This window comes from Diabrotica virgifera, chromosome 6, assembly GCF_917563875.1.
Source record: "Diabrotica virgifera virgifera chromosome 6, PGI_DIABVI_V3a".
Classification (NCBI taxonomy): domain Eukaryota; kingdom Metazoa; phylum Arthropoda; class Insecta; order Coleoptera; family Chrysomelidae; genus Diabrotica; species Diabrotica virgifera.
The window spans coordinates 152,579,554-152,606,556 of record NC_065448.1 but is presented as its reverse complement, the minus strand read 5'-3'; the positions used below and the strand labels follow the sequence as shown (position 1 = coordinate 152,606,556).

Sequence of the window (27,003 nt, the reverse complement as noted above, 5' to 3'; positions counted from 1 at the left end):
AAACGTCACTATTTTTTCTTTTTGTTGCTTCATCAAAATTGTGGTCTAAAAGTGTATAAGTGGTTATTTAAATGTTATTAATGTTATTTTAACATATTAAAGGAAATCATTTCATTATTAAACACCTAAAATTTACTTTTTGAAATGGAAATACCTTCTTTAAGATCGAGCGTATCATCCGACCAACATGAATTAAAACGAAAGTCGTTACTTGGCTCTGGTTCGAATAAAAGAGTTTCTATCGACGAAAAGAGCACGATTGTACATCTAGTATATGACAAATCACTTCAAGATGTGGTAGATCCAAGAGCATTATGTACTGCAGATCTAACTGTAGAAGCAGATTCAAAAGATGATATACATAGTCAATTCACTCTAAACAACACAAACGATTATAAAACTGTATATGTGAAGTCTTTACCAGAAATTCAAAGTATAGAAACAGATTCTAAACTTGAAAGTTTAATAGAAACAGAAACAGAAAGTTTACGAAGTGATCAAATTGAAGTACATATTGTTTTAAAAGAAATTTTGCAAGGTATTCTGTCGACTGTCTCAGGTAAATGTTCAATGTCGTTTATTGCCTCATTATTATCACTGCTGTCTTTATCTTCTTATTTGAGGACCGTGTTAAATTTTAGGCGAGGGTAGCTTCCACGTCAATTTGCCGATCTTGCGCGGCATGTAAGAATTCATCTGCTGATAAGCAAGTCCATTGACGTACCTTCGTTTCCTTGAAAGTTCATATTCTTCCCCCCGTGAATATTTCCTCCTACCATTTTTTTACTCGATCTTTCCGTTGAATATTAACTGCAGTATCCAGTATCTGATACTTCTCATTATATGCCCCATGTATTCAAGTTTTCTCTTTTTTATCAGTTCGTCAAGTCACACACGCCTTGGCCTAGTCTGTTTAAAACCGATATGTTTGAAATACGCTGAACCCATAATATTTTGAGCATTTTAAGATGTGACCACATCTCTAATGCCTGGTTGCACCAACAGATCTTAAGCTCCAGCTCAGCTAAGCTCTACTTATAGATAAGGCCTCCTTGAGTATCACTTACGTTGCACCATAATTTTAGATTCTTACCTTATTATCAATTATATCTATTATTATATTATGGTATTCTTATGCCTGGTTGCACCAACAGATCTTAAGCTCCAGCTTAGCCAAGCTCTACTTATAGATAGGGCCTCCTTGAGTATCACTTACGTTGCATCATCACTTTAGATTCTTACCTTATTATCAATTATATCTATTATTATATTATGGTATTCTTATTGTTATATATTATAATTATATTATATTAATTCTTATGATATTCTCGACTTAAGCTTAAGATCTGTTGGTGCAACCGGGCATTATTGTACTATATTATATTTATATTATATTAATTCTTATGATATTCTCGACTTAAGCCTATGATCTGTTGGTGCAACCGGGCATTAGACTTCTAATTTGTTTTTGACGTATTTATGCCAAGTCCGTTATTGGAGCATTCTCTAGTGACTCAATCTATAAGGAATTGAAGATCTTCGATGCTTTCAGCCATGCTATGATCGCTGTGTCATCTGTTGTCTTTATAGTTAACTATTTAAACAGTTCTCAAAGATTTTCATAGTTTTCATTGTATTACTGCTCTCAATAATTGAGATAAGAATAACAATTATTGTTATCTCTAGCTCTTTCTATCGTGGTAATTTCCGTACTGAAGGTTTCTTCTTTATACTATTTCAAATACTACACGATATTTTAGATATCCTCCCTTTTTCTTCCTATCAACTCCATCTGTAATGTGTTTACCCAGCATCCTGTCTGCTCTTCTAACGGCACCAGAATAATATTTTTTTCTATAAAAATGATACTTCTGAACTTATAACAGAAAATAATGACTACACTGCAGAAGGTCCTATGAAAAAGGTCCTATGTAGCAAAGATTTAACATTAGGTCTTAAAGTACGCCTAACAAAATGTTGCGTATACTGTGTACTATACTTTGGAGTGGAATCATGAACGTTAAATGTAGAGACAATGAGACGACTTAACTCCTTTGAAATGTGGACCTATGTATAGAAGAATTATGAGGGTTTCCTGGGTAGATAGAGTTACGAACAACGAAGTACTAAGAAGAATAGGTAAAGAGAAGGAAGTTGAACTTACAATTAAAGAAAGAAAACTACAGTATCTCGGACACGTGATACGGGGCGAGAAGTATGGCATCCTGCGACTCATAATGCAGGATGATGCAAAGATAGATGGCAGAAGAAGCATCGGAAGAAGACGAATTTCATGGCTGAAGAACCTGCGAGAATGGTTTGGATGAAGCTCAAAACAACAATTTAGAGCTACTGCCTCAAAAATTAAAATAGCTATGATGATTGCCAACTTCCGTAGCGGAGATGGCACCTGAAGAAGAAGAAGATAAAAATGATCAGAATTCACCTTCTTCTTCTACTTTATGTGCCTTGTCCGCTGCGAACGTTGGCTATCATCATAGCAATTTTAATTTTGTTTGCGGCGTTTCTGAATAACTCGATCGATATTAGTCCAAACCATTGACGTAAGTTTTGAAGCCATGAGTGTCTTCTTCCTCCGGGTCCGCGTTTGCTTTCTATTTTACCCTGTATTATCAGTTGGAGTGTATGATATTTATCATGTCTCATAATATGACCGAGGTATTCAAGTTTCCGTTTCTTAATTGTGAAAGAGATTTCTGTTTGTTTTCTCATTCGGCGCAATACCTCTACGTTGGTGGTGTGAGTCATCCAGGATATTTTGAGGATACGTCGATACACCCACATTTCGAATGCCTCCAGCTTCCTCATTATTGTTCCCGTTAGTGTCCATGCCTCTGCGCCGTACAGCAAGACTGGAAATACATAGCATTTTAGCAGCCGTATTTTTAGTGAGAGAGATATGCCGGAATGGGTGAATATATATTTCTCATGTTGTTAAATGTTGCTCTGACCTTTTCAATTCTAGATCATATTTCGGTTGTTTGATCCCATTTCCAGTTGACGACTGTTCCAAGGTATACCTATATTATACGAGTCAACGTGTTCAATTCATTGGTATCTTATTTTCAATTGTCTGGCAGGTTTTTGAGTTTTGCTGACCAGCATCCATTTTGTTTTATTTATGTTGAGGTTAAGTCCTCTTCCTTCACTCGCTCTTTGTACCCTATCCATAAGATACTGAAGTTCATCGATACTACTGGCAAGTTTGACTGTATCGTCCGCATATCGGATGTTATTTGTTAATTCTCCATTGATTTTTATACCTTCGTTTGCTTCATCCAATATTTTTTTAATTTGTTCGGAGTAAATATTAAAAAGGAGAGGGGAGAGAACACATCCCTGACGCACACCTTTTCTGATATCAATGCTCTCTGTGGACGCATTGCCGACTTTTACCCTGGCTGTCTGATTCCAGTAGAGACTTGACACAATTCGGATGTCCTTATCATCAATAACTATGTTTTGTAGAATTTCAATTAGTTGGCCATGTCTTACATTGTCAAAGGCCTTCGATTAATCTACAAAGCACATGTAGACATCCTTGTTCATATCTCTACACCTCTGTACTGATACTTGAAGACAAAACACTGCTTCCCTTGTGTCCAAAGCGTTCCTAAAACCAAACCAAGAATTCACCAGATTATCAGAACTCATCTCTATATGTTTCTAAATTAATCCTCCTGCGTTAGTTCTGTGCCATTTTCTATTTTTTATGCTTTAAAATTGTAACAATCATTTATTCATGATTAACTTCCTTTAAGGGAGAATGGTTGAAACTCCTAAGCCCCCTCCACGATCGAAATCAATCCTAATGCCTTGCTTTGAATTTACGTGTGAATTTAAAAGAAAAGAAAGGCAGGCCATTTGTAGTCCTTACAAAGATCTGGAAATACTTACGGAAGAGTTCGTAGATTGCATTATCAGCGAGGCCACAGGTAAGTAAGCTTTGGTGCATACATACTTATAATAATTCCAAATACTCTTCTCGATAGTTTCGATTTCTTCAGAAAACCTTATATGCATATGCATGGACTGAGATCTGCAGAGAGAATAGCTTCGTTCGCGGTAACGATCCTGTACTTGTCCAGGATTAGTTACGGACACTCTTAGGACTCGGGTTGTACGCAGGCGCGGTTTCAGAATCAGTTCATGATTGATTTACACCGCGAACGAATTTAGAACTAGTCCATAACACTATTATAACCTAGTTTTTATGTGTCCATCTTATTTTGATGAATTTGTTATTTTAATTCAGATTCGCATGAACATTTTACTAGATCAGCCAGATATATGTTTATAGTATGAATAGGCATGGTTTAATGAAATCTTTTATTGTTATAAGTTTTAGTGACTTTAATAAGCTACGACACCATATTATAAAACGTTCTCCAAATACTTTTTCTAAGAAAAAAATTTGTTCTCTTATACTGGTTAACTGGTTATTGGTATAAGAGTACAGTGGAACCTCGATAACTCGGATTAATCGGGACCGCGGCCGATCCGGGTTATCGAAAATTCGAGATAGCCGGAGAATATGGTAAAAATTAATAAAATACGGTATACTTACAGATAAACTCCGTTAGAATTAAAATAACATGAAATATATTTATAAATATGCACAGTACCTACACATCAAAATTACTGAAAAAAAAACACCAAACACAAACGTAAGCAAACGGAAGCGAAAAATACAAGACACACAATACAGTCACAACGATGTAATGTTATTTAAGAACAGTGAAAACTAAAGACCATTGTTTATAAAAGAATTTTTTAAATAGTCTTTCCTAAACAATGCTAAGACAGTTTGAAATAAAAGGAAATAGGTACTACAGACAGGTGCCTGTTGTTTCTGCGGCGTGTGCTATGAGTCATTTTTACTATCGACTATCCTATAGTTCAAATTACACACATACACATCTCTCAAATATTATATTACATAAATTTTTATTGTTGAAAGGTTTGTCTGATAATTAACTATTTTGATGGGAAATAAGCCACAATTAAATTGAAAAATAATTTTATTAACGTTTCGACGCCCAAATCGGGTCGTTGTCAAAATACAAAATATTGAAAATCAAAATGTTTATCTGATGAAAATCGGTCCGGGTTAGCCGGACTTCCGGGTTATCGGGGGCCGACTTATCGGGGTTCCACTGTACCAGGTACATGGAGTATTTTTAGTATTTCTAATACATACCTGCATATTTTAATATTAACGTCCATATTATGTAGTGTTTATTTATCAATAAAATATTAAGATATCCTCGTCTAATAAAGATTTCCGGTGGTACATTTTACATTATATTGGTTATTTTTGTATCACAAATATAATAAATGTTTAACTTTAAAGATACACACAGTATTTAGTACAGTAAAACCTCGATAGAACGGACCTCTATTTAACGGACTTCGGATATAACGGACAAAAAATCAGATCAAATGTAAAAAAAAATTGAATGCAAAAAAATATGAAAAATCGAATTCTAGAAGAAAAAACAACAAGGACAGGATCTCGGCCCTTCTTTGTGCTAACGCCAATGGATCGCATGGATTGACTACTATTGTTGGTAAATCTCGTAAACCTAGTGTTGTCAAAGATATAGTCATCAAAAGGTATCATCTGCCCGTTTCATATTATAGCTCTAATTGGGCATGGTTCACCAGAAATATTTTCAAAAATTGGTTTTTAAAGGATTTGTACATGCAGAGAGAAAATTTGAAGAGAAGAAACTGGTAATACCGTCTAAAGAGGTCAAATGTTTATTGATTTTAGACAAAGCTCCTGCTAATCCTCCTGAAAGTATTCTAAACTCAAAAGATGATAACTTTAATTGTATGTTTTGCCAAAAAATACATCGCCTATTCAACACATGAATCAGTGAATAATTTTGTCAACCAAATGAGTATATTGCAGGAAGTTTTTAGATGAAGTAGAAAAGTAAAAAAGTAGCGAACAAAACTTTATTCCTTTTTTAAATTACAGATTTGTACACTGTATCTGAGTACAATAACTACATAATTAAAAAAAATTGACTGATTTAAACCTATTGCTACACAACGGACTTTCAGCTTTAACGGACATCCCGTTCCCCCAATTAGTCCGTTATATCGAGGTTTTACTGTACCTTCATATTAAAAAAATGCTTTATTTTTTATGATCATATTACTGTAAAAATTGTACATCAAAGTATGTAAAAAAGATTTTATTGAAAATCAATAAATTTCTAAACTTTTGAGTTAAACCACAGTATTAAAAACAAATGAAATAAGTACAGAATGAAAAGCAAACATCGCTACAAATCAGCTGTTTAAAGCACAATACATATAGAAATGTTTTTAAGTATTTTTAAATTCCTACTGCGCATATTCGGACTCCGAGTTCGCTTCAGATCCCAAGGATCGGTTGGACTGGTTCCGAACTCGCAGTTCGGTTACCGCGAACGACAAATCTGACAAAATCCCGGACTAGGAGTTCAGAACTCGATTACCGCGAACGCTCTTTATTAAAGTATGCATGCGAAGTAATCCTGGACAAGTACAGGATCGCTACTGCGAACGATACTAATAATAGGTTTGTTCTAGCAAACAGTCAAACTAGTCAGAAACCGTCAGCAAACAGTTGGTCAGTGAGAGAACATAATACAGTCACCAGTGCTATCCTCTCTACTCGCTCTGGTCCACTATTCGCTGATGGTTTCAAACCGTTTGAAATTGATTCTAGAACAAACTTAATACTTTAGGACAGGCACATGCGCTATGCACTGACGGTTTCAGAGAGGTGTACACATACACATTCCTAGTGGGTATCAGTTAAACGTATGGTATGTTTAACAGTAAATGGTTGAGTTCAATTAGTTACCACTATAAACATCCTGGATTAACCGATAATAGTATAAAAGGCCCGGGTTCAGGTAAAATTTAAATATGTTTTCTGGTAAAATTTCTTTGCCTTATTATGGGAGTACCGTCTAGTCAGTGTTAATTGTCAAAAGACCAACTCTGCTTATCGCTCCGGGTAGGTCTTAACAATGGGCCAGGTCAGATAAATTTAATAATATTTACGAGCGCACTAATTGATCTCAACCATTTACTGTTGAACAAACCATACCTAGACCTGAGTAGATACGGGACTGTAGGGACCGACATATTATGCATGTTTCACTGATAGCTACTACGCATGTGTACATCCTCTGACTGCTTACACAAGTATGTACACAAGTTCACACTGTACTAATACAGTTGGGCCCAAATTATTAAAAAGTTTTGCACATGCGTCGGTCCTTTTTGTAACTTTTATGCAGATTGACATTATTTCTACATATATCTAGTCCACCACAAAATTAGCTAAAATTAGCAACAAAATATCTCTGTCACTGTTATAAGTGAGACTTGTCCCAAGAATCAATGGCATGTCCACAGGGATATCCCATCAGAATATCCACGTTATTTAGTGAGACTGTCAACGTGCACATCCAAGTGGATATCCTACACAATCCGTGAAGAACTTCTTTCCGGTCTCTGAAAGAGTTATACTCATTAAGTTGCTTGGAAAAGTTATTATAAATATTATACAAGATCTACTTACGAAGTTTACACATGGAGGTCGCCTTTAGATGGACATCAAGGAATTATAAAGAATCCAATAAATTAACTGGCAGTTAATAGAAGGTAGTGGCATGCTATTACTAAGGTTTCCGCATTACCTGGAGCAGACATATGATCCTGCCACAACGTGACCCGTCAAAATGGCCCGGTCAAAACAGCTCTGTCAAAATAGCCCGTATACAAAATAGCCTCGACAAAATAGCCCGTAAACAAAATAGCCCCGACAAAATAGATCGCACACAAAATAGCCCCGGTCAAGACAGCCCCGGCGAAAACACCCCCAATAAAAAGTTTTACCTTTTAACGGTGTACCATTTATTTTAATTTACTATTCTGATTGGGAAATAAGCCACAGTTTAACTTAAAAAAAATATTTTATTAACGTATCGACTTCTACTTCGTACGTCGTTGTCAAAATACAAAAATATTAATAATACAAAAATGTTGTTGCTTAGTAAAAAATTCTTCTAATAATTTAATTTAACCTGACTCATTCATATCTGCAATTCAGACATACAGTATGATGCAAATGAAAGGAATAAATTCTTTATTTCGTAAACCAGTGACGTTAAGGAAAAATCCTGAAATAGGTCGATTTTTATTTTTAAATTGCGATATTTTGGTATATACATCATACTAGTGACGTCATTCATCTGGGCGTGATGACGTAATTGATGATTTTTTAAATGAGAATAGGGGTCGTGTGCTAGCTCATTTGAAAGGATATTTAATTATCTATTCAGTATTATAAACATTTACATAATTATTTATACAAGGTGTTCAAAAACTTTTTTAATTTAAATTATTTGACAAAAAAAAAGAATGTATGTAATTTATTTAGTTCAAAATACATTTTACTGATGTCAGAAATCAGACAAAAATATTTATATCACAAATAAACATTTATTTTCGCTTAAATTAAATGTGCAAACTTCCAAGAGGCATATGGCTGGCGAGAGCTGGCTTGAACATTGAATTTAATCGAAAAGCAGAACACATTTAATCGAAACAGAAGACAGGGTTCGAGTTCTCTGAAAAGACTATTTTTATTTAATGTGGTTAAGATAAACATCTGAATAGAGGATAATTACGATTTCCGAAAAAATGTATTTTTAAGGGATTATTTCCTGATGAATTCTGAAGGGAGTTTTTTTGTCGGGACTATTTTGTCGGAGCTATTTTGTGGGCGAGCTATTATTCCGCGGCTATTTTGTCTGAGCTATTTTGTATGCGGGATATTATGCCGGAGCTATTTTGTCGGAGCTTTTTCCACGGGGCTATTTTGACGGGGTACATCTGCCACAATCCAGTAGTTGCAAATATTAAACTGAGGCTTGGTATACTCAAAAGAAAAAGCCAGAAGTTAATATTAAAAATTTCGAAAACACAAAAACAACGATGAGCACAAGATAAGATAAACAAAAGAAATAAACGATAGGTTCTCTGATATGGAAACTATCTTCTTCTTCAGGTGCCATCTCCGCTACGGATGTTGGCAATCATCATGGCTATTTTAATTTTTGAGTCAGTAGCTCTAAGTAGTTGTTTTGAGCTGCATCCAAACCATTCTCTTAGTTTTTTCAGTCATGAAATTCGTCTTCTTCCGATGCTTCTTCTGCCATCTATCTTTCCTTGCATTATGAGTCGCAGGATGCCATACTTCTTGCCCCGCATCACATGTCCGAGATATTGTAGTTTTCTTTCTTTAATTGTAAGTTCAACTTCCTTCTCTTTACCTATTCTTCTCAGTACTTCGTTGTTCGTAACTCTATCTACCTAGGAAACCCTCATAATTCTTCTATAGGTCCACATTTCAAAGGCGGTAAGTCGTCTCATTGTCTCTACATTTAACGTCCATGATTCCACTCCATAGTATAGTACACTGTATACGTAACATTTTGTTAGGCGTACTTTAAGAGCTAATGTTAAATCTTTGCTACATAGGACCTTTTTCATTTTCATAAAATTAGAACGTGCTTTTTCGATTCTGACTTTGACTTCTGCAGTGTAGTCATTATTATCTGTTATAAGTGTTCCTAGGTAAGTGTACTTTTTTACTCTTTCGATCTGTTGGCCCTCTACTATTAAGATTTTGTTAGTATTATGGTTGTTTTTTTAATTTTCATAAACTTCGTCTTTTTGATATTAAGAGAGAGTCCGTACTCCCTACTACACCTTACTATTTTACTCATGAGTCTTTGCAGGTCTTGTAAACTATCGGCTATTATTACTGTATCATCTGCATATCTGATGTTGTTAACTAAGACTCCATTTACTCTTATGCCGACTGTTTCATCTTCCAGAGTTTCTCGCATTACCTCTTCAGAATAAGCGTTAAATAGTAGATGTGATAGTATGCAGCCTTGCCTGACTCCTCTCTTTATTTCCATTTCTTCAGATGTTTCTTTTTCAATTCTTACTATTGCTCGCTGATTGTAATAGAGGTGTGTTATTAGTCATAAATCTCTTTCATCTAGGTTTTTAGTTTTCAGAATTTCCATGAGTCGATCATGTTTTACTTTATCAAACGCTTTATTGTAGTCTATAAAACAGACGTAAAAAGAACGGTTAACATTCAAACATATCTGTGTCAGCACGTTGAAGGAGAATAATGCCTCTCTGGTACCCATACCATTACGGAACCCATATTGACTGTCACTAATATCCAGCTCTAGTTTAGAGTGTATTCTGGCGTGGATAATTTTCAGCAGAATTTACAAGGTATGTGACATTAAGCTTATGGTTCGGTAGTAACTGCATTCTTTGGCATTCATTTTCTTTGGCAAACACACAAACGCTGATGTCAACATTTCTCTAGGGATGATTCCCGTAGTATAGACAGCGTTGAACAGTTCCACTATTATGTCCAGGTTTTTCTCGTTGACCAACTTTATCAGCTCGCTAGGTAATTCATCTGGACCAGCAGATTTATTGGTTTTCGTAGAGTCTATTGCCTGCCTAACCTCTGATTTGGTTATCTCTGGGCCCACATCTCCGGTTTGACTATCTACGGATGTACTAGCTTCTCTCTGGTCATGAAATAGTTCCTCGATGCTTTCCATCGTCGTAGTTTTCGTTCTGTCTCCATTATAATATTTCCATTTTTGTCGAGCAATATATTTGATGTTCTTCTATTTCCTATTCCGGCTAGTTCTTTGACTTTTTTGTGTAGGTTGAAGTTGTCGTATCTGTTTTGCAATTCTTTTATTTCTTTACATTTTTCAGAGAAGTAGGTTTCTTTAGCCTCCCTAATTTTTCTTCTTATTTGGTTTTGAAGCTGTTTATTGCGGGTCTTATTGATGGTTTTGTTTTTTCTTCTTTCATTCATCAACTCTAGAATTTCCTCCGTCATCGATTCTTCTTTCTTACATTTTGTTGTTGTAAGTACTTTCTTACTTGGCTCTAATATAGAGGTTTTGAAGAATTGCCACTGCTGTTCTACGTTGCAATTATTTCCTGGGTTTCTGTCTAGATTTGTGTTGATTTCGTGTTTCAGATTTTCTTTTGTTTCTTCTGACTTTAGTTTCTGTATGTTAAGTTTATTGTTGTTGCGGCTTTTTGCGTCTTTTTTAGTTGAAGTTGAAACCTAGCAATAAGAAGACTGTGATCAGAAGATACATCCGCTTCTGGATATGCTTTTACTGCCTGAATTGAGTTTCGATATCTGTGCTTTATTAGGATGTAGTCAATTTGATTTCTGACGATTTTGTTGTCTTTGTCAGCTGGAGATTTTCATGTATAAAGGCGTCGCTTAGGTAATTTAAAGAATGTATTTGCGGCTATAACATTATGCACCTGGCAAAATTCAATTAGGCGATCCCCTCTGTCGTTTTGTTTGCCAAGCCCATAGGGTCCTACATTAGGGTAGCATTTTCCTTCGCAAATTTTTGCAATTATGGATCAAGATAAAAGAATCAAGATGATTGCACGGAAACTGAACACCTATATCTCCACAAAAAAAATTAAGGAAATTGCTATGATCTTCAACAAAAAACAAGTCATACCTAATGACCAATATTAACCAATATTGGACCCTCGCGACATAGGTAGGTACTTAAAATATGAAAAATGTACACATATAATTTGTTCAACGATTACAGAACACAAAAGCCACCACAATTGGGAAACCATTTGAAAGGCCAAGTATTTTGAAAGGTGAGGTTGTACACGCTATCAAACTATAAAAAAAATAGAAAAGCCCCAGAACCAGATGCTATGTAGGCAAAAGGAACCGAGTTATTTAATGAAGAAACCCTAGACATGGTTGTGAAGATCTTTAACGATATCTCCGATATGAGCCAGATTCCAAAAGATTACTTTCTCTCTACATTGATCACCATACGCAAAACACCAAGTGCGAAGTTCTGCAAGTACCACCGGTTATTAATCCCAATAAGTCACTTTTAAAACTTTTCTTGAGAATACTACACACATGATTATTTAAGAAATGTAAACAGGTCAGTAGCTGGAGCCAGTTTGGTTTTAAAAATGGACTTGGCACGAAAGAGGCGATTTTTGGTACACCGACATTAATACAGAACTGTGTTTGTATATCAAAGAAAAGACGTCTGTCTGTGTTTCATCGATTATGAGAAAGCCTTGGATAACATAAAACACGAACTCATGATAAAATATCTACAAGAGTATTTAGATACCAAGGATATGAGTTATCGCCAATCTGTATTGGAGCTGGACAGCAACAGTACGTCTTCAAAATTTCAATGAAACGGAAAATAATTAAAAAATAAAGAGATTACAATTTCTTATCACATCTCATCTCTAATTTTAAAAAGTTTTTATATACTTGGCTTCGTCTTTGTCACTGTCTCCGCAAATTTTGTAATCCATTTTAAACAGAGTTCTAGGCTACCTATGCACCTGAAAATTTCAGAATAGCTCAGAACTTGCTAACAATGCAATATTTAACTGCTATTATGTGGATAAATCTTTTTCTTCTTAGTGCGATTAGGAATACCCCTGTTTACCTCTTATTCTGTTTCAGTTGTTGTTGACTCTACATTGTCTTTCCACCTTTTCGGCGGCCTTCCAACGGGTCTTCGGGTTCCATTCGGTTTATATGTTCGTTCCAGTTTTTCATTATGGATAAATCGATTTTTTTAATTTCAAGCTATTTTAAAAATTTGACTAATGCAATGACATTTAGATTCCATTTTAAAGTACGTCAACAAATCGATAATTACAAATTGATGGTGGCTCAGTGGTAGAGCATTAGACTGCAGATCGAGAGGTCCCGAGTTCAAAACCCGGCTGTTGCGTATATTCTTTTAATTTTTTAAATAAATAATTAAAAGTTAATATACTTAAAGTTCATATTTTATAAGGTAATTTTTATTATAGATACCATTTCAAATATTTTCTTTGGTTTATATGAGTTTAAATCCGCTAAAGAAAATATGCCTCTAAAATAGTCGATTACAAAATTCTTTTATGGCAGAAATTGAAACAACAAAATAGTTTATAATTTTATATTGGGTTCTAATAAATAATGAAAATGGTTTATTATAAAAAGTTATTTTTTATAAAAGTGTAATTATTACTATAGAATCAGTATTATCACTTACACTTGTTCGATCACAAATTAAACCCCTTAACTTTTAATCTCACATTAATCCTAACTTCCTAATTTTACCTAGGTATACAGTGAGCACGTAAAGGTTGGAATAAATTCATTTTCCCGAGAACGGACGATTTTGGAAAAAAATCCTGAAACAGGTCAATTTTTATTTTTAAATTACGACTTTTTAACATATATATTATACTAGTGACGTCATCCATCTGGGCGTGATGACGTCATCGTTGATTTTTTTTAAATGAAAATAGGGATCATGTGATAGCTCATTTGAAAGGTAATTCAATTCTCTATTCAGTAATATAAACATTAACATAATTTTTTATACAGGGCGTCCAAAAAAAAAGTGACATAAAAATAAGAATGTGTGTAATTTATTTAATTAAAAATTCATTTTACTGTTATCAGAAAACAGAAAAAAATGTTTATTTGGCAGATAAATATGGTTTTTTGCTTAAATTAAATATTAAAGCAGCCACCCACCAGCCTCGTGACAGTTTAAACATTTAAATTAAGCGAAAAGCCATGATTATTTTTCAAATAAACATTGTTTTCTGTTTTCTGAGAGCAGTAAAATGTATTTTAAATTAAATAAATTGCATACATTCTTCTTTTTATGTCAATAAATTTAATCCAAAAATTTTTTTGGACACCCTGTATAAATAATTGTTAATGTTTATATTACTGAATAGAGAATTGAATTACCTTTAAAATGAGCTATCACACGACCCCTATTCTCATTAAAAAAATCATCGATGACGTCATCACGCGCAGATGGGTGACGTCACTAGTATGATATATATGCCAAAAAGTCGTAATTTAAAAATAAAAATTGACATTTTGGGATTTTTTTCCAAAATAGTCCATTCTCGAGAAAATGAATTTATTCCAACCTTTACGTGCTCACTGTATATTTGTAATAAATATCTGTATTTTAATGTATTTAAATATACCTACTACTAGTCTACTAGTCTACCGGTACTGTAGTCTACTACTATTCTACTGTAGTCTATTTACCTTCCGGTAAAACTAGATCATTAGCAAAATAGTATTACAATAATTTCATAATGAGAATAGTATATTTATGTAAGCACCTCGGGCTAAGGGGTACAAGTTGTTTGCTTTTTTGATGAATTCTTGTTTTATATTGTGAGCTTATAAATTGAGGTTGAAGTATTTTGTGTAAGTAGTCTATCAGAATGTTTACCTCCTTATAAGTTCGCCAATTTTGAGCTACCTTGCCTCAATGTCTTGACTTCTGCGAACGAGAAGTCCCCACATAGATAGGGCATTCGCATTATACAGCAATTAAATAATTTTATATGTTTTCCAAGCTCTACATGTATATCCCTCCTTAGTGCCAAACATTGCGTACTATTTAGCCCTCTGATATATGTACTGTCTTTAATATTACATGGGTGATGACACAATGTTATTTTTTAAGCTGAAGTAGAAAAACATTTGACCGCATACACAAGTCAGAAAGTTAAAAAGCACATGAGATTAGAAATTGATGATGAAATTCATCCTTCTATAATGAAGCCCGTTTTCTCTTGGCCTACCATTAAACAATTCAACATAGCCCTAGGTCTTCAAAAAATAACTGAATTCATCATGGCTTGCGATGCTAAAGAGCGATGGTTGTTTGGAGTATACTATTTGAGAACTACCAGAGAAGCAATATCAGCTTTTTACGAATATGAGGTAGGTACGTGTAGGTACATGTCATCGTAGCTCTAGGTCTTCAAAAATAACTGAATTCGTCATGGCTTGCGATGCTAAAGAACGATGATTGTTTGAAGTATACTATTTGGGAACTACTAGAGAAGCAATATCAGCTGTTATGAATATGAGGTAGGTAGGTACTTGTTTTATTCCCGTTGCTAGTAAAGAGGAAACTATGTCACCAAAACTCTTTACGGCTATCCTTGAACATGATGATTTTTAAGACCCTTGACTGACATAATGATGAAGAGTAAGTAGTCCTGTCGCCAGGGGGGGTACAACGGCCTCCTTTATTCAGATGGACTTACCCAAATTTTTTTTATGTATTTTGACCCGTAGAACACGAATTTTTTGGGTAACAGTTGATCCGGATGCCGATTAGATTGTTATAAGCAAAAAACTGGAGGAATTACGTAACAGCGATTTCTCGTAAAACAAAACATTTTTTTGTATTTTTTGGGTAATTTTAAGCAAAAAATGTTCTTGTTTTTTCGTAGGATGCATAATTTTCGGGATAAACGCGGTTGAACTTTCAAAAAATTGAAAAATTGCAATTTTTGACCCCGAATAACTTTTGATTAAAAAATAAAATAGCAATTCTGCTTACCGCATTTGAAAATTCAAGTCAAATTTTATCGGTTTTTATTATTTGCATTGCTAAAAATTTATTTTTTTATTGTTAAACAAAGCTTTAAACACATAGTGTTTCCCGTACCCAATACATGCGTTTTAATGCATTCTACGTAGAAATAGCCTCGCTTGCACTTGTACCTACTCTACCTACTCGTTCGATTTTAAATGGGAGATCATTGAAAACATCACTCAAGCACTATGTGTTTATAGCTTTGTTTAACAATAAAAAAATGAATTTTTACCAATGCAAATAATAAAAACCGATAAAATTTTACTTGAACTTTCAAATGCGGTGAGCATAATTGCTATTTTATTTTTTAATCAAAAGTTATTCGGGTTCAAAAATTGCAATTTTCCGATTTTTTGAAAGTTCAACCGCGTTTATCTCGAAAACTGTGCATCCTACAAAAAACTTGTAGAAACATTTTTTGCTTAGAATGACCCAAAAAATACAAAAACATGTTTTGTTTGGCGAAAAATCGCTGTTATGTGATTCCTCAAGTTCTTTGTTTATAACAATCTTATCGACATCCGGATCAACTGTTACCCAAAAAATTCGTATTCTACGGGTCAAAATATATAAAAAAAAAACTTGGGTAAGTCCATCTGAATGAAAGAGACCGTTGTACCCCCACTGGCGACAGGACTAAAGTGTTTAAAAGTCTAAGTTTTTCAACCTAATAAAAATATTTTTAAAAGATATTATTTAATTGAAATACTTTTTGGACCATTTTCCTGGTGACACCTCCATGGCTTCTAAAAATTGCAAGCCAGATGGATGCTGCATTGAAGACAAGAAGGATGAATTCTAAAAAGTTGCAATTCACAACCCCGTCTACAGCTTGGTAAAGTTCCAACGGAAAATGGACCTAGTTACTCTATAGGAGTAATACTAATATAAAATAAAAATGTACATCATTTTTATTCAGTTGCAATGCGAAGTCAAAACTGTCTTAATTTTTACTTAGGTTAGAGAGCGCAACCAGCACTCTTATCGACGATTTCACCTCTTGTTAGAGGCTCTTCAGTGAATGCATAGGCTGCTATCTCTACTCCAGGTAAAAATTTTCGACATTTATTAGTCCCCCATTTCAACTGGCGTGAAGGTAGAAGGTAGTAGGTGCATAGCGGCATCTGCTAAATGAAAATCTAAGTTTTTCAACCTAATAAAAATATTTAGAAAATATTTTTAAAAGATATTTAATTGAAAAACTTTTTGGACCATTTTCCTGGTGATATCTCCATGGCTTCTAAAAATTTCAAGCCAGATGGATGCTGCATTGAAGACAAGAGGAAATTCTAAAAAGTTGCAGTTCACAACCCCGTCTACAGCTTGGTAAAGTTCCAACGGAAAATATACCTAGTTACTCTATAGGAGTAATAATAATGTAAAATAAAAATGTATACAATTTTTATTCAGTTGCAATGCGAAGCCAAAACTGTCTTAATAACTTAATTAATAAAATTGATTAATGATTAATAAAATAATCACTTTCTTCGTTTGTCAACACTTACATATCGTCCAACGTCATGACGGCAGTACTGTGCTCGTTCAAGTCAAGGGCGGATCCAGGGAGGGGGCCATGGCCCCCTCCGAGAATAAAAAAATATAAATTTAAATATTTGGAGTTCAAAATGTTTTTAGTTTCAAACACAATATATATGTACAAAACAGGGGATAAATTATCTTGTGGACTAGAATTGAACAAAAGTAGTACCTAACGGGAGCTTCAAGAATGACATAGGATGTTGTGTAAATCAAAATGTTGATAATTTTGCAAAGTGCCAATGGTTAAAACGACCTTGGCAGCCATCAAAATCGTATCAATTTCTATACTCTGTACACACAAAGAATAAAAAAGAAATGAAGCGTTACTGGGGTCACCAGCACTTAGAACAAAGGAGTTGATTGGCACTTTCGCATAGTCAAAAAGGATTGTTTTGAAAGTATTGCGTTTTATTTTTCTAATGAAAAATATGGTCATAATAAAGGGGATGACAGCCCAAAGCCTTGTCACGAAATCTTCTTTCGCCAATCTAATGGACAAAAATGGAGCCATACAATTCAATGAAAAATATCAGACCACATGGAGTGCGTTCAAGTTTAACTAGATTTTCTACATACAAAAGTCCAATTATTAATCAGATAAACTCTCAGAGGTCTAAACAGACACAAGACAATAGATAAAAACTACGACCAATAGTAGAGTCTATATAGTGTTCTTAGGTCGACAAAATATTCCTCTAAGAGGCTATCTTGTAGATGACCTTCTGCTTCTGAACGAAGATGCTGGATCTAGAATGAGGAGAATTAATAACAAGTTGTAGTTGATAACAAGTTGTGGTGAAGAAATAATTGAACAAAATAATGAATCAGGTTCAAAGCGCAAATTATTACTCTGTCATATTTGACGAAACGACCGACGTATCTCACGTGAAACAGCTTTCTCTAAATTTGAGATAGGCACATACCTACTCAATAACAACATTCGTGAAGATTTGTCAATTCCACTATTGACGCTTATGAAAACATAAAAATTATTGAAAATTATTGAAAATCTAGAAAGAGGGGAAGAACAAGGCCTGACAGGAGAAGCATTGGGAAAAATAGTATTAAACTTGTTGAAAGAACTGCACTTGGATCTGAAGAAATGTGTAGGAATCGGTACTGCCTTTGATAATACTTTAATAACGATAAGTTTTGAATGACTTTATGGCAATCAAAAGTGTGTGAAAAATGCCTTAAAATTCACCATTGTAACCCTAATTTTTAACTTCCAAAATAAGTTCATGGCCCCTCCCGAAAATCGGTCCTGGATCCGCCCTTGGTTCAAGTGTGTCGTCTGCCGTCGGACGGCACAGTAACTGACATTCTGCTAGGCGGGCGAATCAGTCTCATACAAATTAATACTACAAAGCAGTAACGCCTGCCGCGGCGGCAACTGCCGTCTGCAGTCGATGTTAGAATCGTACCTTTAAGCTCAAAGTTCATTTAAACTTATACATGGAGAAAACCTGACAACACTAAAATCAAGGCATACATTTTACAGTATTGGTAGTGAAACCGAATCAATCGGGGGAGTCGGTTTCTTTATACACAAAAGACTTGTAGATGACATAGTAATTACAAGAAGCATATCCACAAGAGTAGCCTATTTAATCGTAAAGCTAAACCGAAGGTATAAAATAAAGGTTATTCAGCTATACGCTCCAACAACGGACCATCCGGATGAGGAGATTGAAGACTTCTACGATGATATCTCAACAGCACTGAAATAAACACCAACACACTACACGAATATATGCGGCGACTTTAACGCAAAGATCGGTCTAAGGCAGAAGCGAGCATGACAAACACTACTAGAATTTCTTTTACAACAAAATCTATACGAGATGAATAGTTTCTTCTCTAAAAAAGATCACAGAAGATGGACGTGGAAAAGCCCAGATGGCAAGACCAGAAACGAAATAGACTACATAGTGACAAACAATATAATTCAACGATATAACAGTCCTTCGATATCACAGGCAGCGATCATAGAATGGTAAGAGCCAAAGTAAAATTAGACTTAATAACAGAAAGATCCAAAATGATTAGGTAGAAGCCAACCCAATATGGAACGACTAACTTAAATGAATACCAAGACAATATCAATAAAATCCTACAACAAAATGAATGCATGAATAATGTAAATGCCCTAAACGAAAATATTGTAGAAGTTACTCGAGAGGCTCAAGTAAAATGCAATAGAATCCTACAACAAAATGAATGCATGAATAATGTAAATGCCCTAAACGAAAATATCGTAGAAGTTATTCGATAGGCTCAAGTAAAATGCTGCCCTAACAAACGCCAAAACGAAAAAATATCTATTCAAACAAAGCAACTAATGGAGACTAGAAGAAAAATTAAAGGAAACGAAAGCATTGACGAAGAAAAACCGCTAAAAATAAATAAATAAGTATCAAAATCCATAAGGAAAAATTTAAAGAAATCTGAGAATGAAAAAGTCCGTCGAACTATAGAAGACAATAAAAGTCTGAAAGTCCTGAGAAGACGGCTATACAATCGAAAATGTAAAATACACAAACTAAAGAACAAAAGAAGGAGTCCCCACATCAAATAGAGAAGAACTACTAAACGTAGTTGAAGACTTCTATCAAGAACTGTGCACAAGTCAAAGAGAAGACCAAACGAACTTGGAAGCCGCTCACGTAAAATTATCAACCAGGGTTCAGAACTCATACCAGAGATCACACTAAGCGAAATCCAGGACTCAATGAAAAAGATGAAAAACAACAAAGTACCAAGAGAAGATGGAGTCGTAATAGAAGCTATAAAGATGGGCGGACGTGCCCTTCTCAACCAAATAAAAATGTTGTTTAACCTTTGTCTAACAGATTGTTGCATACCGGAAACATGGAACAATTCAGTAACAATTTTACTACACAAGAAAGGAGAACCTAGAAAACTATAGACCAATCAGCTTATTGAACCCCATCTATAAAATGTTTACCCGAATAATTACGACAAGACTAGAAAAAAAATTGGATTTCTACCAGCCGAGAACAACCTGGCTTCCGCTCAAAATTCGGAACAAACGATCACCTACAAACAGTAAAAACCTTAATAGGGGAGTGCAATTAGAACGAAAAGATACAATGTTTCGGAAAAAATCAAACAAGGTTATATTTTTCTAAAACTTTTTTTGTTAGTTTATAAATATGTTAAAGTAAAAAGTTCTACTCACAAATTTCGCCGCTAATTGTTTATTAATTGTTTAAACAATAACAATTGTTTTGTATAAATAATGTTAAGAATATGGGTGAATTCAACATTTTATTTTGCTAAAAAATGTTTTTATTTTAGTTTTGATTATGCTGAACTCGAATCTGACATTACAAATTGCAAATTCAAAATAGCAGATTTTTTCCTAAAAATCCTTAAAAAGTAGTTGTAAAATCCGATTTTTTTTTATAAAACGTGTTTGTTTACATATATGTGGATATTTTTGAGAGGTTGCTGAACCTGAATCAAATTTTGATAATTTAAATTATAAAATGGCAGATCCAAAATGGCGGATAACTTAAAAAATAGTTGTAAAATCATAATTTCTTTACAAAATGTATTTATTTCTACATATATTTAATTTTGAGAGCTTTGATAAACCTAACTTAAATGTTAACATTATAAACTATAAAATGGCGGATTCAAAATGCGGATTTTCTAAGAAGAACATAAAAAAGAACATTTTTCTAAAACATTTATTGTATTTATTTTTAACAGGTTGTTGAATCTGAATTAAAGATTAAAAATTTAAATTTCAAAATGGCGGATCCAAAATGGCGGATATTTAAATGAAAAACGAAGTAGAATCCAATCAAACAAATATGGAATTTAATTCTTAAAAAAAAAGATAAACAAATAATTTTCACAATAATATTAAAAATTAAAATGTATTAGAAAGAATATTTAAAAAAAAACAAATTTTCGATTAGAAGGATATAATTACATATTGGAACATAGTTTTTAATTCCAAACACCTTTTCTTTATAAAAATTTTCGATATTGTGAAATATAAAGGTATTTTACTCTTGAGTGAAATTCATATTTTTTTATATACCTCGTACAAAATTAACAAAATTTGATATTTGATGGTTGAATCTTATGTTATATACGATGCAGAGTACTTTATAAAGAATAACTTTTTTTCGTAAAACTGATATTAAAAAAGTTATCAATAGGTTCCAAGTTACGCAGACATACTGTATAAGAGCTAAAAAAAATTTTTTTGTTGAACATTTATTATTGTTGAAGCTTATTATTAAATGTATTTTAGGTAAGTTTTACAGAAAAAAGTTTTGATCACTCTGTATATACATTTTTTCAGCTGATAATTTTCAGTTTTTGTATTACATTTTTGTTATCTTTCTTAGTTTTTTCAAAAAGAAATTGTTTATTTTATTTTTAAACTAAAATAATTCAGTGATTTTAAAAAAAGACATCCCAAGCTTTAAAAAAATAGCAAAAAAATGTTATTAGATTTATTCAAACTTGAGTAATACCGTCTTAAATTGGTGGGAATTCTGTAAAACTACGAAGTTTTCAAAAATTACATTTTTTGAGACATCGTATTATTTGAATTAAATTTTTGAGATTTTTTTTGAATAAAACATCGTTTAGTAAGATGATTGAGAGGTAAGTTGTGCAAACTTGAGAGTTTTATAAGTAAAATTGTATTAGTTACACATTTTTAAATCATTTTTAAACAAAATTCATGTAAGGCTCACTTTCCGCCCACACCGTACTTATGTCCATAGATTTTATTTCTTTATATTACAACCATAAGATAGCTTATTTCATCTTCTTTCATGTCCAATTTGTAAAATTTCTTTTGATCCATTAGTTAAAAAATTACATTAAAAAACTCAACCGTGCAATTCTTCCAACGCTAGTTTACAGTGCGCCAATGTGTGTGAGAAGGGTGACTTTAGCGTTATAAATAAAAAATTACAGAAGCTAGATATTTAATTTTAGAAAAATCTTTATATAAGGTTTTTTTTTTGTAAAATTTTCTGAATTTTTCAATGGTCAAGTCAGTTTTTTTCTAAAAATTATATTTTTATAGTTATTTAAAAAAACATCTAACTTCACTGTTCATTTGTTTAATAAAAAATGAAGCACCCACTTCTCGAGTAGAACTTTTTGATATGTTGTTTATTAAACATTTCTTAATGAAATTACAAAAAGTTTTATCTTGTTTGATTTTTTCCGAAGTGAAAATCTAAATGCACTCCCCTATAATAGAAAAATCGATAGAATATAACAGATCACTGGTACTTATCTCCGTAGACTTTCACAAAGCCTTCGACACTGTGGAATAAGACAGCATTATAAACCGCTCTGTACAAAGTTAGTACAAACATTGTACCAAAACGCCACAATGCGTGTAAAACTACAAGATACCACCAGATAAATTCATATCAAGCGAGGTGTGAGACAGGGCGATACTCTCTCACCTAAATTATTTATAACGGTTCTCGGATACGCCTTTAAATTGCTAAAGTGGGAAAATAGAGGAATAAAAATAGATGGGAAAATTCTCAATCATCTGCGTTTTGCCGACGATATAGTACTTATTACCGAAGATTTGGTTGAAGCACAACAAATGCTACAATAATTAGAAAACGTATCTTCAACAATAGGTCTAAAAATGAACATCAGTAAGACCAAATTTATGACAAATTTAGTTCCCAGCGAACACCTAACCATTCAAAATCAAGTGGTAGAATTGACAGAAAAGTACATATATCTCGTAGACCAGGGCGCATCTGTAAAAATATTACAGTGGAACTTGGATATTACGGCCTCGGTAGTTACGTCATCTCGGTTGTAACGTCAATTTTTAATAGGTCCGGCCAAAACCTATTCAAAAACATTATTAAAAACTCGGTTTTATCGGCTAAAAATAAGTTAACCCTCGTCTATAGCGTCATAAAATTTTAAAGACGTTTGTCATTTTTTTTATTTTATGAAGGATAAGGTGCAATGGGTTTCCGGTTTGCAAACTTTATTTTTCGGAAAGGGTTGTGCAGAAGAAAATAATTGATTTTTTTAGCATTAGAGAACTTTTTCATAAAATGTAAGTTTTATATACATAATAGGTTTTATTTCTTATTTTTTTATCCTAAATGCAGCAATAATGCTGTAATAAAATTTTACCTCGTTAATATCTCATTTTTTTTTCTACCTCTTGTATAGCGTCACTCTGATATAGCGTCATTTTTTACTGGACCCTTCAATGACGCTATAAGCAAGTTCCACTGTAGTACATTTGGACGTTGAGAGGTGACTCAAATTTTTTTGCAGAAATTGCTTGAAAATAACTCAAATAATAATATTTCGAGTTATCCTCCCTCTCAAAAAGGTCCGGAACATTGTTTAAATAATCAAAATGTCAAAAAATTAAGGAAAAATTCGATTTTTTTCTTCATTTTTTAATTTAACTTTAAAAGTATTCATTTCCCAGAAAAGTTGTACTGATATAAAAGTTGCGTAATTAAATTTCCTACAATATAGAATTGGTTAAAAATTTAAAAAATAGTCATCCTTGTTGCAAAATAGCAATAATTGCGAAAAACCCATACAAAAACAAGTATTCGCATTTTCCGTTTTTCAACCATTTATGCTACACTTAGGACCTTCATGTTTCACCCAGAAAAACTCCATGATACAGTAAAACAATACTGTAAATTTCATTAAGATCGGTTCAATAGATTTTGCAAAATAAATTTTGCAATCCAGCATTCGCAAAAAAAATTCATTTTTTCAAAATGTTACAGGACTGAAAATAAAGCAGATAGCAAGTTGATTTTTTTTTGCTTATAGAAGTGTACTATACCTTTCATTTGCAATTTGCAAAACTAAAATCGATTAACTACCACGGCGTCAGGATTTTTTTTAAATAAACATTAATTATTGGTGCTACGCGGAGGTCAGCGGATAGTTTGCTCTGATTGGACATTCCAATGACATTTGATAATGATTGATACCTACATTTTAATTTTTATTACATTTCGATATAAATAAATAAATTTGTTTATTGCAAAATAAAAACACATACTCTATCCTTCGAAATAACACTTTTTTTAGCAAACACTTTCTTTGTTCATATATTTTAACTTAGAGAATAAAAGTTTATTATTTTTAAACATATCCAATTGTTTAAACAATATTTCACAAACAATAATAAAATTAGTTTGATTTTTGTGGAAATAAAATATTAAAATACAACAAAATATACAGTAAAAAAATAATATATTAGATAAAGATTGGAAGACATTTTGGTGGAAATCAACTTGTGTGAATCGAACACCGCTGTCCTGCGCGTAGCACCAAAAATTAATGTTTATTTAAAAATTTCCTGACGCCGTGATAACTAATTGATTTTTTTGCAAATTGCAAATGAAAGGTACAGTACACTTCTATACCCAAAAAAAAAACAACTTGCTATCTGCTTTATTTTCAGTCCTGCAACATTTAAAAAATAATAATTTTTTTGCGAAAGCTGGATTGCAAAATCTATTAGACCGATCTTAATGAAATTCACAGTGTTGTTTTACTATATCATAAAGTTTTTCTGGGTATAATATGAAGGTCCTAAATGTAGCATAAATGGTTGAAAAACGTAAAATGCAAATACTTGTATTTGTATGGTTTTTTTCGCAATTATTGCTATTTTGCAACAAGGGTGACTATTTTTCAAATTTTTAACCAATTCTATATCGTAGGAAATTTAATTACGCAACTTTTATGACAGTACAACTTTTCTCAGAAATGAATAGTTTTAAAGTTATAATCCAAAAACCAATAAAAAAAATCGAATTTTTCCTTCATATTGAAACCAGTTAGCGATGGACTGCCCCAGCTAATTGAAACAATATTCGAAAATATTACTTCAACCAACTAAGATAGCCATCGTTACACCCTTAGCTTAGCTCAGTCACTCAGGTGTGTGTTCGTCTTGTCCTAACCTTAGATATGAACTATGAAAATTGGAATGGAAGCAAACAAAACAACAATTTTTAACTAATCATGTTTATTGTTCATAAAGATATAATAAATAAAATGACTTAGTAAATTGCATTAACAAATGTATTCAAATTCTTGCCAAAAACTAACAATTCTGGATTATACTTATGGCTTTTGGTAGCTGATGGTATCTTCTTGATGTCGTATGGTACTGCTGTAGACTTCTTGTAGGCCTGGGCGGATCTTCGGCCCTAGGCCTCTGCAGTTAAAGATGTTAGGTGTTGCAGTCTGGATGTCATCTTGTCTTTGCCTTTAAGTGTGCATCACCGGTGATGTTGACGGCTTGGAGGCTCCCGGAGGGAGAAAGGTTTATTCTATTCCCAAAAACCCAAGAGGAAGATTTGTTGAAATAGAAATGATTTATTTTTGAAGCTGCTCTGCCTTTTAAAACATTACCCCTCCATTTTGAGAATGAGATATGGGGGTTGTCACTGTCATTAAAATGACATGACAACGAACCTTGGACGAAATTTGAAATCACGAACATGGAACACAAGAGATGATACAATGTAAATAGGGTTGCCTATTATAGAGCGGGCGCCAACCGATTTTTATTAAAGGGAAAAATGGGTAAACCAAATAGAAGAAGATAATGATTAATGAAATATTAAAGGAAATAAGGTAAAATAATTATTTAAAAATAAAATATCAAAGATGTAACGTTTGTAACGTTACAATATTTTGACATTTTGATTACTTAAACAATGTTCCGGACCATTTTGAGTGGGAGGATAACTAAAATATTATTATTTGAGTTATTTTCAAGCAATTTCTGCAAAAAAAATTTGAGACCCCTCTGAACGTCCATCTCAAAACAGATGCGCCCTGGACTATCGGTCATGAAATCAAAATAAGCAACGATAATCAGACCTGCGAGTTTCAACGACGATTAACACTTGCTTGGGCGGCGTATGGTTCACTAAGAGACATCTTTAAGAGCAAGATCTCGATATCTATAAAACGGAAGACATTTGACCAATGCGTTCTACCTATTATGACATACGGGGCAGAAACTCTCACGCTCACAAAAACGACAGCACTAAAAATGCGAGTGGCACAAAGGCGCATGGAAAGATTGATTCTATGCGTGACAAAAAAGACAAAATAAGGAACCAAGACCTAAGGAAAAGAACAGGTATCACTGACATCGAACGTATAGCCAAGCTGAAATGGAATTGGGCAGGTCGCATAGAGAGACTAAAATACTCAAGATGGACCAGAAAACTAATTGACTGGTGCCCAAGAGAAGACAAACGCAGCAGAGGACGACCACCAACGCGCTGGATGGACGTGATTAAACGAATATCCAAGAAATGGCAACAAGACGCATAGAACCGTGAAGAGTGGCGAAAAATGGGAGAGACCTATGTGCAGCAGTGGACACAAGAGGTTGCATGATGATGATGAAACTTATACATGTAGTTGTTTTCTCATTCACGATAATCTTACTTTTAGGTTATTTGTGGTTTACCATCGTCAATATATCCAATAGCACAAGCAACGGCAAGTATTTATTTTGTGATAGAAGTATCAAACGTTATACCATCGACTTGTTCAGTAACGGTAAGACACTACTCTTTCCTCTACTGTCTCACATTTTTATTTATTATATACCTACAACTATAAATTTGAAGATACTATTTTGTTATCTACTTCTTCCAGGTATTTTTTCAATTCGAAGCGAACAAAAGTGTGTATAATGCTGAGACAACCGGACTCAATGAGACTGCTTTGATTCATATTCTTAAATCTAAAATTAAAATTTATAGTTCTTTCGAATACTAAAGTATACCACTCGAAAAATTGTGATGATAAGTCGAAAATAAAAATATTT

The 27,003-nt window shown here is 33.4% G+C and overlaps 1 protein-coding gene across 2 annotated transcripts; it reads left to right on the top strand.

Moving 5' to 3' along the window:
• LOC126886973 (A-kinase anchor protein 14-like) lies at nucleotides 1-27,003 on the top strand. Of its 2 annotated transcripts, XM_050654178.1 has the most exons (5): nucleotides 1-559; nucleotides 3,783-3,956; nucleotides 14,664-14,923; nucleotides 26,625-26,732; nucleotides 26,832-27,003. In XM_050654178.1, the coding sequence occupies exons 1-5, from the start codon at nucleotides 145-147 to the stop codon at nucleotides 26,952-26,954; spliced, it is 1,080 nt and encodes a 359-aa protein (XP_050510135.1). In that variant the 5' UTR covers nucleotides 1-144; the 3' UTR covers nucleotides 26,955-27,003. The 2 variants fall into 2 exon arrangements, 1 of the variants encoding a protein (XP_050510135.1); XR_007698850.1 differs by lacking the exon at nucleotides 26,832-27,003 and having other exon boundaries at nucleotides 14,664-15,073.